Source organism: Schistocerca piceifrons, chromosome X (genome assembly GCF_021461385.2).
Source record: "Schistocerca piceifrons isolate TAMUIC-IGC-003096 chromosome X, iqSchPice1.1, whole genome shotgun sequence".
NCBI classification, from domain to species: Eukaryota; Metazoa; Arthropoda; class Insecta; order Orthoptera; family Acrididae; genus Schistocerca; species Schistocerca piceifrons.
In genome coordinates this window covers 309,968,514-309,981,860 of record NC_060149.1, presented here as the reverse complement: position 1 = coordinate 309,981,860, position 13,347 = coordinate 309,968,514, and the positions used below count along the sequence as shown (strand labels likewise).

Sequence of the window (13,347 nt, the reverse complement as noted above, 5' to 3'; positions counted from 1 at the left end):
TGGCACCCGTTTAACAAAACATGTTGATACTGGGAATGTTTTACATTTTTAAACACAAGTTTATACGGAAAGAACATACGCAGAATATCTATGTTGTTGTTGTTGTGGTCTTCAGTCCGGAGACTGGTTTGATGCAGCCGTCCATGCTACTCTATCCTGTGCAAGCTTCTTCATACCCCAGTACCTACTGCAACCTACATCCTTCTGAATCTGTTTAGTGTATTCATCTCTTGGTCTCCCTCTACGATTTTTACCCTCCACGCTGCCCTCCAATACTAAATTGGTGATCCCTTCATGCCTCAGAACATGTCCTACCAACCGATCCCTTCTTCTAGTCAAGTTGTGCCACAAACTTTTCTTCTCTCCAATGCTATTCAACACCTCCTCATTAGTTATGTGATCTACCCATCTAATCTTCAGCATTCTTCTGTAGCACCACATTTCGAAAGCTTCTATTCTCTTCTTGTCCAAACTAGTTATCGTCCATGTTTCACTTCCATACATGGCTACACTCCATACAAATACTTTCAGAAACGACTTCCTGACAGTTAAATCTATACTCGATGTTAACAAATTTCTCTTCTTCAGAAACTCTTTGCTTGCCATTGCCAGTCTACATTTGATATCCTCTCTACTTCGATCATCATCAGTTATTTTGCTCCCCAAATAGCAAAACTCATCTACTAGTTTAAGTATCTCATTTCCTAATCTAATTCCCTCAGCATCACCCGACTTAATTCGACTACATTCCATTATCCTCGTTTTGCTTTTGTTAATGTTCATCTTATACCCTCCTTTCATGACACTGTCCATTCCGTTCAACTGCTCTTCCAAGTCGTTTGCTGTCTCTGACAGAATTACAATGTCATCGGCGAACCTCAAAGTTTTTATTGCTTCTCCATGGATTTTAATACCTACTCCGAATTTTTCTTTTGTTTCCTTCACTGCTTGCTCAATATACAGATTGAACAATTTCGGGGATAGGCTACAACCCTGTCTTACTCCCTTCCCAACCACTGCTTCCCTTTCATGCCCCTCGACTCTTATAACTGCCATCTGGTTTCGGTACAAATTGTAAATAGCCTTTCGCTCCCTGTATTTTACCCGTGCTACCTTCAGAATTTGAAAGAGAGTATTCCAGTCAACATTGTCAAAAGCTTTATCAAAGTCTACAAATGCTAGAAACGTAGGTTTTCCTTTCCTTAATCTAGCTTCTAAGATAAATCGTAGGGTCAATATTGCCTCACGTGTTCCAACATTTCTACGGAATCCAAACTGATCTTCCCCGAGGTCGGCTTCTACCAGTTTTTCCATTATTCTGTATAGAATTCGTGTTAGTATTTTGCAGCTGTGGCTTATTAAACTGATAGTTCGGTAATTTTCACATCTGTCAACACCTGCTTTCTTTGGGATAGGAATTATTATATTCTTCTTGAAGTCTGGGGGTACTTCGCCTGTGTCCTACATCTTGCTCACCAGATGGTAGAGATTTGTCAGGATTGGCTCTCCCAAGGCCGTCACGAGTTCTAATGGAATGTTGTCTACTCTTGGGGCCTTGTTTCGACTCAGGTCTTTCAGTGCTCTGTCAAACTCTTCACGCAGTATCGTATCTCCCATTTCATCTTCATCTACATCCGCTTCCATTTCCATAATATTGTCCTCAAGAACATCGCCCTTGTATAGACCCTCTATATAATCCTTCCACCTTTCTGCTTTCCCTTCTTTGCTTAGAACTGGGTTTCCATCTGAGCTCTTAATATTCATACAAGTGGTTCTCTTTTCTCCAAAGGTCTCTTTAATTTTCCTGTAGGCAGTATCTATCTTACCCGTAGTGAGATTAGCCTCTACATCCTTACATTTGTCCTCTAGCCATCCCTGCTTAGCCATTTTGCACTTCCTGTCGATTTCATTTTTGAGACGTTTGTATTCCTTTTTGCTTGCTTCATTTTCTGCATTTTTATATTTTCTCCTTTCATCAGTTAAATTCAATATTACTTCTGTTACCCAAGGATTTCTACTAGCCCTCGTCTTTTTACCTACTAGATCCTCTGCTGCCTTCACTATTTTATCTCTCAAAGCTACCCATTCTTCTTCTACTGTATTTCTTTCCCCCATTCCTGTCAATTGTTCCCTTATGCTCTCCCTGAAACTCTGTACAACTTCTGGTTCTTTCAGTTTATCCAGGTCCCATCTCCTTAAATTCCCACCTTTTTGCAGTTTCTTCGGTTTTAATCTATAGTTCATAACCAATAGATTGTGGTCAGAGTCCACATCTGCCCCTGGCAATGTCTTACAATTTAAAACCTGGTTCTTAAATCTCTGTCCTACCATTATATAATCTATCTGAAACCTGTCAGTATCTCCAGGCTTCTTCCATGTATACAACCTTCTTTTATGATTCTTGAACCAAGTGTTAGCTATGATTAAGTTGTGCTCTGTTCAAAATTCTACCAGGTGGCTTCCTCTTTCATTTCTTAGCCCCAATCCATATTCACCTACTACGTTTCCTTCTCTCCCTTTTCCTACTACCGAATTCCAGTCACCCATGGCTATTAAATTTTCATCTCCCTTCACTATCTGAATAATTTCTTTTATCTCATCATTCATTTCATCAATTTCTTCGTCATCTGCAGAGCTAGTTGGCATATAAACTTGTACTACTGTAGTAGGCGTGTGCTTCGTGTCTATCTTGGCCACAATAATGCGTTCACTATGCTGTGTGTAGTAGCTTACCCGCACGCCTATTTTTTTGTTCATTATTAAACCGACTCCTGCATTACCCCTATTTGATTTTGAATTTATAACCCTGTATTCGCCTGATCAAAAGTCTTGTTCCTGCTGCCAGCGAACTTCACTAATTCCTACTATATCTAACTTTAACCTATCCATTTTCCTTTTTAAATTTTCTAACCTACCTGCTCGATTAAGGGATCTGACATTACACGCTCCGATCCGTAGAACGCCAGTTTTCTTTCTCCTGATAACGACGTCCCCCTGAGTAGTCCCCGCCCGGAGATCTGAATGGGGGACTATTTTACCTCCGGAATATATTAGCCAAGAGGACGCCATCATCATTTAATCATACAGTAAAGCTGCATGCCCTCGGGAAAAATTACGGCTGTAGTTTCCCCTTGCTTTCAGCCGTTCGCAGTTCCACAACAGCAAGGCCGTTTTGGTTAGTGTTACAAGGCCAGATCAGTCAATCATCCAGACTGTTGCCCCTGCAAGTACTGAAAAGGCTGCTGCCCCTCTTCAGGAGCTTTGTGCTCATGTGCGGTGTAGTACGGTTGGAACTGGATACAGTCTTTCTTTCTTTCCTTTTATAGATTTTTTCTTTTGTTTTGATTATTGGGTGACAATTTTGTAAGTGCCTTAACATGAATAACAATGAAAGAGAAAACGTGCAATATTAAGTGCGGCATTTCGTAAATTATCGAAGGAAAGGCGTGGACGAGAAGCCAATGTTCTAAAAACGCTTGGCAGAGTAGGTAAATTTTTCGCAAAAAATGCTGCTGGTTCGACTTCTCGAGTTCAAGTAGTACAGATGATATTTCTGGCACTGCAGCTGTTTTAGAAGTAAATACAGACGAAACAAAAGTTAAAAATGAAGAAAAGCAAATTGTTCCTGATTTCGAGTTTCACGAAAAGCTAAGTGTCGAGTCTGACGTTACAAAAAGAAATAACCTCGTTAGTGACGATCCTGCAAAGTGGTGTGTCAGTGAATCAACAATCGACATTCTCTTACAACGTGGCATTAATCAAAAATGTAACGGTGACTTTTCTAATTCAAGAAGATCAGTAGGTGATAAAAACAGATATTTGAACAAAAATGTATTTTACCGTAAACTTTTAAATGGTGGATCAACTTTGCGTGAATTTCTAGTATACACCTGTAGCACTGGTGCTGTTTTTTGTGCATCGTGTAAATTGTTCGGAGGTAAGGCTGCGATTGCTACTAATGGTAATACAGACTGGAAAAATATTTCTAATATTTTATCTCTTCTTGAGAAGAGTTATCACTCTTAACAAGAAAAAAGTCACTTGGAACAATAGATAATCATTTCGAGTCATATGTTCAGACAGAAAAAATGTACTGGTGCAGTGTGTTGAAAAGGGTGTTTAATGTAGTGAAGAAGCTAAGGACTTCCCCTGCGTCGACACACTGAAAGATTCAATTCGTTACATAATGGTCAATTTATGATGTCTCTTGAACTTACAGAAGAGTTTTATTCTTTTCTCCCAGAGCACATTGAACGATATGGAAACCCAGGGCAGGGACATGCAATTTGTCTTTCTTCAACAATCTGTGATGAAATAATAGAGCTTCTTTCTGAACTAATAAAAAGAATTATCATAAGTGTAATAAGACAGGCCAAATATTTCTCTATAATACTAGATTCTACAGCGGACATTTCGCATATTGATCAATTATCTTTCGTATTAAGATATGTGAATGAGAATGGTGAACCTGTTGAATGTTTCCTTCTGTTTTTACCAAACTCGGGACACAAGTCCGAAAACTTAGCTGAGGCCGTACTGAAAGTCCTGTCTACAAATTCCACTGATATTACTGACTGTAGAGGCCAGCCATATGACAACGCAAGCAATATGTCAGGATCCTACATTGGTTTGCAGACACGCATTAAAGAACGAAATCCGAAAGCGCATTATGTGCCTTGTCCAGCACATTCTTTATCGAAACTAGTGCTGCAAGCTGTCGGGAAGCATGTTCATTTCTCAATGTAGTGCAAAACCTTTATATAATTTTTTTCTCTGCTTCTACACAGCGCTGGGACCAGGATACAAAACGGTAAAAAGTTTATCAAAAACACGTTGGTCAGCAAGAGAGGAAGCGTGTGTAAGTCTATATGAAAACTGGGAGGACGTTATCAATGCCCTCACACATATTGTCAGCAACACGTTTGAAAAACCGCTTGTGCAAATTGAGGCTTCGGCTTTATTGAATCAACTCAGCAGACTAGAAACAGTATTCATGATAACAGTTTGGAAGGACATACTCCAGAGATTTAATAGCGTAAATCCGAAATTGCAAAGTGTAAATATTGATACTAAAATACTGCATGAATTATATGAATCACTAGTAGGATTTGTTGCGTCTACTTTATGAAAATAAATCCATGGATATTGTGACTGATAGATGGTGACGAAGAAGCAGACTCTCAAGAAGTTTTTTCTGACTGGAAGGGAAAAATTTAGAGTCGAAACATTTCTCCCAGTACTCGACAACTTGTACGCCGAATTAGTGAGGAGAAAGGAAAGCTGTAGAACACTGTTGGACTCCTTCACAGGTTTCAGTAACCTTAAGAACAGTTCACCTGACGATATTGCTGAACGTGCAGCAAAATTCCAACTGTCATAGGACACAGATTTGGGGCCTTTCTTCCCTACTGAATGTGTACATTTCGCGGAACTTTTGAAATCTTCTGAGATTAGTGATACACCAGTCTAAGTGAGTAAATTTTTACGAAAAGAGAGGTTACAGTCCGTGTTTCCAAATGTTGACATTGCTCTTAGAATATTTCTATGTATGGCACTTACAAATTGTTCAGCAGAACGCTTGTTTTCGGCTTTTAAAAGACTGAAATCGTACCTACGTTCTACGTTGAGGAGAGATTGAACGCCTTGTCCATTCTTCACATGGAAGCCGACCTCCTAACTGATAACCGTCTGAACTATGAACGTATAATCAACGAGTTTTCTGCCGTCAAAGCCAGACGCAAACTTTGCTGACTGGTGAGATTGTTTATTTATTGCCGATGGCAGAACGCGGAACCTCGTTTACGTGCAGACGTGACCGAAGGCGCCCGGCAATACTAAACAATACCCGAATGGCGCAGGCCGCTCGGCACTGTACGGTCAAGTCATACCGATACCGTAGTTATTACATCTGATTCGTATTCTTGGCGTCTGCTGAACTGTACAGTTATCGCGGAAATATACTTTATCGGAGAGTAAGCTCAGATGAAAAAATGTTAATAAGGAACGTAGTTCAGTTCTGTCAATACATGGGCTACGTAAAAGCTTTGCTAATACCGTTAGAAAGAGCTATGGTGAGAGCAGCAGCTGCAGTACAAAACTGTTCAGCCATTACATGGGTTAAAGGTATTGTGTACACTTATTATGCAACATCTACCTAAACAGACCCTAATGCTTTACACTTTAACTATTAGATTATATAACAAATTTGATTTTTCCACACTAGTCCGTAAAATTATGTAATAACAAATCCAGTTCTGTGTTTGTTCGTCTGTATTTATTATTTCGTGCACCAAAATCTCTATTTCGTTTTCATTTCTTACGCTTTCCTATAGATTCACGTATTAATACCGAACGTGTTTCTTTTATCTGCTACACATTCAAGTTATTAGATCGTAAAACGACAGTTTAATTTAAATTTTGAACGTATCCCTGTAAAAGTACGTATTTTCTAATGTATGACACGTTCGCTTCAATTTTTAGATCGTAGCACAATTTTTTTTATTTCATTTTCAACGGTTTCGTGAAAAGAACGTATTAAAAGTGAATGTATAAAAAAAACCGTTGTCTCCTACACGCTCTGCTGAATTTTTAGGCCATAAAATAAAAGTTATTTTCCTTGTGTTCGTTTCTGTTGTCTTTAGAAAGAAGAATGTGTTAACACAATGCAGTTTTCAGTTTGTTTTATCCGCTGCCGTACACCAAGTACAGTTCAGGAGCCATATCACATTTTGATTGAGCGCGACTACACCGCTGACGCGTCCTTCAGAACAACGAATAGCAGAGCACGGAAACAGCTCACAGCCCTCCCACTCAACACGGCAATTGTGAAGTGATGGGATAATAGTTATTATTTAAAACATGTTTTTTTTTTGGGGGGGGGGAGGGCGCATATAATATGGTGTGCTGAATGGAATGAACAACCTAACGAGTACTGAATATGGATTGAGAGTAAATCAAGGAAAGACGAAAATAAGAAGTAGCAGAAATGAGAACAGCGAGGGACATAACATCAGGATTGATGGCCACGAAGTAGACAAAGTTAAAGAATTGTACTACCTAGGCAGCAAAATAACCAAATGGAGAAATTTCTGAGAATGTACATTTGGAGCACAGCATTGTATGGTAGTGAAACATGGACTGTGGGAAAACTGGAACAGAAGAGAATCGAAGCATTTGAGATGTGGTGCTACAGATGAATGTTGACAACTTGGTGACTGAGAAAGTTCTGCACAGAATCGGAGAGGAAAGGAATATGTGGTAAACATTGACAAGGAGAAGGGAGAGTATGATAGGACATCTGTTAAGACATCAGGGGATGACTTCCATGGTACTAGAGGGAGCTGTAGAGGGCAAAAACCGTAGAGGAAGACAGTGAGTGGAATACTTCCAGCAAATAATTAAGGGCGTCGGTTGCAAACGCTACTCTGAGATGAAGAGGTTGGCAGAGGAGAGGAATTTGTGGTGGGCCACATCAAGCCAGTCAGAAGACTGATGACAAAAAAATTCGAAGGAAACAATGTTTTCAGTGATACAGACTTAGGTTTCAGATCAGTTTGGGGCACACTTAAAGTCAATTTTTTATTTCTGTTATAGTTCATCAACCAACTGAAAAATATACCATTGGTTCCAAGCGAACTTTTGTATTAGCAAAAGCTTTTGACCCAGTGATCCACAAAAATAGTATGAAATAAACTGAAATTCTATGGATTTACAAAAATTCCTGTAGACTTTAAGCAATAGAATGCAGAATGTTGATTTAGTGTAGAGTCCGTGCATATATTACTGACTTGCCGTGTGACATATTGAAATCGGCTACTTACAAATAACATCAGAAACAGTAGATATCTTAAAATATGAAGTAGATCAAACCACTGATAAAGCTGAAGTTTGTTGTAATGAAAGCTCCCTCCAAGTCAAAAAGACAAACAAACAAAAGGTTGGTAATGGGTTACAAAACCTAAAAATTAAATGGGGGCTGCAACGGAAGAAGCTTTTGACAACTTCCACAATGAAACTCTGTCTTGAAAAATGGCAAAAAATCCTAAGACTCTGGTTTCATGTAAAGTAAGAGTGGCAAGATAAAGTCTGTATCTTCACTGCATGATACCAAACGTAGTGTGACAGACAAAATTACCACTAAATCAGAGTGACTGAGCATGGTTTCCTGAAACACATTTACCAAAGAAGATGAAGTAAAAAAGTACAGAATTTGAGTTGAGGAAACATTCAAACTTCAGTAATTTAAAAACAGGTCCCGTTGGTACAACCTTGCAACTTAGATAGGAAATTCATTTTGCACACATTGGATTCTAATGAAGTTCCTTTTAGAAAATGCTGCTGAAATAACTCAATTTTTAGTTATCCTATACAGCTACTGGCTTGATGAAATATCTGTATCTGGAGAGTAGAAGGTTACACAGATCACATCAATACACCCAACAATAGAATCAATTCACAAGCCTATAGCCCCATCTCATTAACACAGATTCATAGGCACACTTCAGAACTTATATTGAGTTGAAATATTGTGAAATATCTAAAGAAAATGATATATTGTCACTCAACAAGCACAAATTTATAAAATATTATTCATTTGATACACCAGCTGGCTCTCTCTTTGTAAGTAGGAATGAAATGTAATGGTGGGGTTCTGAAACTGATTTCATATTCTTAGATTACCAGATAGGTTTTAACACTGTTACTAATGACTGCGGCTAGTTATTTGACCAGATTCATACTTCCAGTGAGAAAGATAACAATATGCCCTATATATTAATTGACAGAAATTCAGTTAATGATTTGAAAGTTATATCTGGCAGTCCTGTAGAAAGTGTGACTGATTCTGTTGCTGTTCTTGATCAATGTAAATGATTTAGGGGACAGTTTGAACAGTTCTTGGTGTACCTTCACTCATGACATGTGCAATTTCAGAGATCGCATGTCCACATAGTTCACAGGCCCACTTATAGATGCCACCTGTATCAGCCCCCTGGCACATTCTTGTGAGCCACCAAAGAAATATTATTTAAGCAATTGCAAACAAGTGCTCAGTCTATTCTGCACCCTGTATTACTGTTTTCTAGTCAATGTGTTCAATGCTATACACAACCTGTACTACATTGTATCTTAGGTGTTGCTCACTGTGTTCCATAAATCATGTTTGTTCTTGCTATAGCAGTCCTCTTGACAGTTTGCAGATGTTGGCATCATTTACCATCTATTTAAGTCAACAAAAGATCAAAATCCATCCTAAAATCATTTATACAAGATATCTGCACAATTCTAAAAGTGCCAACTATCCTTGAAAAATAAAATGTACGAGGTCCACCACATGGCTAAGAGAAAGCTCTTGAATTTGTTACACAATAAATTATGCAGATTTAAAGGTTGCTGATTCAACTGCACTTAGGAACAATATAAACTGGACTGATTTTATGAACAGTGTTGCAAGAATGGTGAAAGAAGGACTGCATTTTATTGGCAGAATGCATAAAAGCTGGAACAAATCCACAAAAGAAAGAGCTTTTATTATTCTTGTTCATCCTCTTCAGCATAGCACATGATCTTTATCGAGTAGGTCCAACAAAAGACGTACGAGAAGTTTAAGGACAACTGGCTCAACTGTATCATCACAGAATAGGGGAAAGTGTGTCACACATGTGATGAATGAGTTAGTATGCCAATCATTAAAGAAAGGTTGTTTTCATTGTAGCAAATTCTTTTTGTGACATGTCAATGGATAATTCACTTCTGAGGCTTCTAAAATATTCTGTGACCTCTCACCTTCATTGGGGAAACAATAATTGCAACACTGTCACTGAAATGAGAGCTTGCACCAAAATACTTAGATGTTCATTTTCCCATGTGCTATTACAGAGTGGAATGGTAGATGTATTTGAAAATGATGCCTTGCACCCTCCACTAAACACTCAAGACTGATTTGACAAATAATCATGTAAATATAGATACTGATGGGCTTATATGTTATATTGAATGATAACATAATGACTGAACAGAACTTCTTGGGATAATAATTAATTTCAAAGAGTGTTTGCATAATCACACCCACCAGGGTAGCCGAGAGTGCCAACGAGCTGCTTCCTAGACTCGGGTAGGCGCGCCAGCCCCGGATTGAATCCACCCGGCAGATTAACAATGACGGCTGGTGTGCCGGCCAGCCTGATTTGGTTTTTAGGTGGTTTTCCACATCCTACTAGGTGAATACCTGGCTGGTCCCCCAGTCCCCTGTCCCACCTCAGTTACATGGCTTGCAGACATTTGAAACACATTCACACTATTTCACGATTTGCACTAGACGCAGATAGCTGGGGTACACTACTTCCGTCCCGGGGGGTATGGGATGGCGGCAGGAAGGACATCCGGCCACCTGTTAAAATTAACCATGCTAATTCCGTACTTAACCCTGCCGACCCTGTGCACAATGCGGGATAAAGGCAGTAGCAAAAGAAGAAAGAAAGAAAGAGTTGGCATAATCACATAGAGATAACTGCATCTAAAATTAACAACAGTGTACTTTTTCTGGCAAAAATATACCACTTTGCCAACATTTCCTTATCAGTCATTAACTAATCCTTGATACACAGTCATATACCATTTGTTACTGTACTTTTGGGGTACTAGAAGAATAACATCAATGGTATTAAATGACAACAGAAAGCAGTGAAGATGATATGTATCATGGCACCCATCTCCTGAAAACTCTGAATTAGCTCTCTACCATCATTACCAGTATTTATTTTGCATTGTGTGATGCTTGTTAAGGGAACTACCATAGCCACTGATAGTGAGACATGTGCTGAATGTGTGGTAGCAGCAGTAAATATGACCTAATACCATTCCATTGTAGCTATACAATAACGTAAAAGTGTTTTCTATAGTGAACTTTTTGGTGTCAAACTCAACTTTGTGTCAAACTCAACCCTGAAAGCTCTCAGACTTCATTATGAGAGTTAGGAAAGAGGACAAGAAGTTCTAATTTTATTTCACCAAGCACAGATCAAAATTAAGGTATCTTGTACATTTGAAGTAAACTTTCATCTGAATCATATTTATATACTCTAAAATGATACTTTAAAATATTACAAATGAGCACCATAATTTTATTTCGGAACAAATCACTGCAAACATGTGTTGTACTCAGTTTCATTTACGCAGTCTTAAAGTTAAATAACACATTTTCTGCATTTGCTACGGAGCTCCAAAGTAATGGAATACAAGTGACAGGATTAATAACAACATACAAAGCAAATCTGAGGCAGCATCAAGTTCACATTGTTTAAAACACAATTATGATGAAGAAATTATACATTTCATGAAAGCAATTGATTACTACAATAAATATTTTGTGTAATACTTTCTTTACAAATTTCATTTTTCAGGTGGATATGTTTATTTTGATTTATTCAACCAAAATGCTGCTGCAAGTACAGTACGTCTAATATCTCCAGTGATTGAGGCAACTGATGATCGGCAGCTGTGTTTCAGCTTTTGGTTTGCTGCATTTGGCCAGGGTGATATGGCAGAACTAAGAGTGGTCAGACAGGATAACAATACTTCTGGAGATTATCCTCCTGAGAAGGTAATGAAAACCCATTCTATTGCGTGCATAGTAGTAATTTCTGTGATCTCAAAGAGATTTAAACTTCCCATTAGTAAGTGATAAATACAAATACAGCAATAATTAATGTTCCATTCCTACTGTTTATCTTGTCATGTGTATGAATTATTGTACAAATGAGGTGAAAGTTTTCATCTTATATTTCAAATAATATTTGTTTTTGTCACAGTTGTGGACACTATCAGCAGGAGCATTGGACACTACTAGAGCTGTATGGACACCAGCACAGGTCACTGTGGAGGCTGCATCAGATTTTCGAATTGTGCTGGAAGGGCAAGCAACAAATGGCGGCTTTGCTGTAGATGAGCTTACATTTTCAGATGGCTCGTGCAGCAGTAAGTCATGCAGAAAAAACCTGCTTGTATAATAAGCAATCTAGTGAATTCTGAAGAATCCTTCCTTTGTAATCGTATCATCAAATGCCTTGACACAGACTTCTCTTTTGACATTTAATACTCATTGCAGTTATATTTCCTATCCTCAGTTCAGAAAAAAGTAGTCTAAAAGCTATTTTAATTGATTCATTTTAATATTTTCATCAACTCCAAAAAGATATAATTTTTGAAGGCTTTATATGCCTTCTTGGCTCCAGAGTACATTGTAAGTTTTTCCACCGTAAGCTGCTGCATTTGTTCTCCTCTGTGAACAGTGGACAACTCTGCTCCCAAAATTAATTATGTTCTTCACAGACTTCAGGAAGAAGCTGGTGATTTCTGGCTCATGAATAGCTGCCCATATTTCCCATATTTTGCCAGGTCTTTACTAACTGCTGTGCTGTGAACAACTTTGGAATTTAAAATAATTCACCTAATTAATTTTGAAGAGAATATAGGCAACCACTAGTGTAGAGGACATCAAAATTAAGGGGAATGCTTTCTTCAAGTTTGTGCTTAATATTTGCACTTCCTAATTTTGTTCATTTATGTAACTTCTGTTTCCACATCTTCTCACTGTTTACTTTCTATAAATGCAACAAAACTGTAACACATTATATATATTTATTTACTACCCTTTTACTTGCAGCTTTATCAGTAGATGCACACAGTACATACATTACACATCTCCTCCTGCCTGGCCTCTCTCTGACCATGTCCTCCACTCCTTCCTCTGACCATCCCCTCCTCCCTCCACTCTGTCCATCTCCTCCTCCCTCCTCTCTGTCTGCCACGTAATCCCTGGCAGTAATGCAATCTTGCAGAGTAGATGTAGCTGTCAGGCTCATGGGATACCAGGATATGGCTGCCCAAATTGTTACCAAATCCCCACCTTTTTTCACGCCTGGGACATAAACTCAGCCAGAAATTGGAAACGGTGTGAAACAAGACTCATCTTACTAAATGAATTTTTTCCATTGCTCAGTAGTCCTGATTTTATGTCTCTGGCACCATGTTTTATTGTTAAGGGCATTCACATCACTAAAAATAAATGTCGTGTGACTAGGGTCACCCATCGGGTAGGCCATTCGCCGGGTGCAAGTCTTTCGATTTGACGCCACTTTGGCGACTTGTGCGTCAATGGGGATTAAACGATGATGATTAGGACAGCACAACACCTAGTCCCTGAGTGCAGAAAATCTCTGATCCAGCCGGGAATTGAACGCAGGCCCTTAGGACTGACATTCTGTCGCATTGACCACTCAGCTACCAGGGGCGGACATTCGTATCACTGATGAGTAGGTTGAAATTCCAGCTCATCCTATAATTCGCTAC

At 38.8% G+C, this 13,347-nt stretch overlaps 1 protein-coding gene across 1 annotated transcript in view; it reads left to right on the top strand.

Annotated features, from left to right (window-relative positions):
* LOC124722099 (MAM and LDL-receptor class A domain-containing protein 1-like) overlaps positions 1–13,347 on the top strand; it is a 339,161-nt gene that overhangs the window by 316,790 nt on the left and 9,024 nt on the right. The window contains exons 16-17 of the mRNA XM_047247296.1: positions 11,400–11,599; positions 11,808–11,973. Of these exons, the coding sequence (XP_047103252.1) occupies positions 11,400–11,599; positions 11,808–11,973 (366 nt within the window). The remainder of the gene's footprint in view (positions 1–11,399; positions 11,600–11,807; positions 11,974–13,347) is intronic.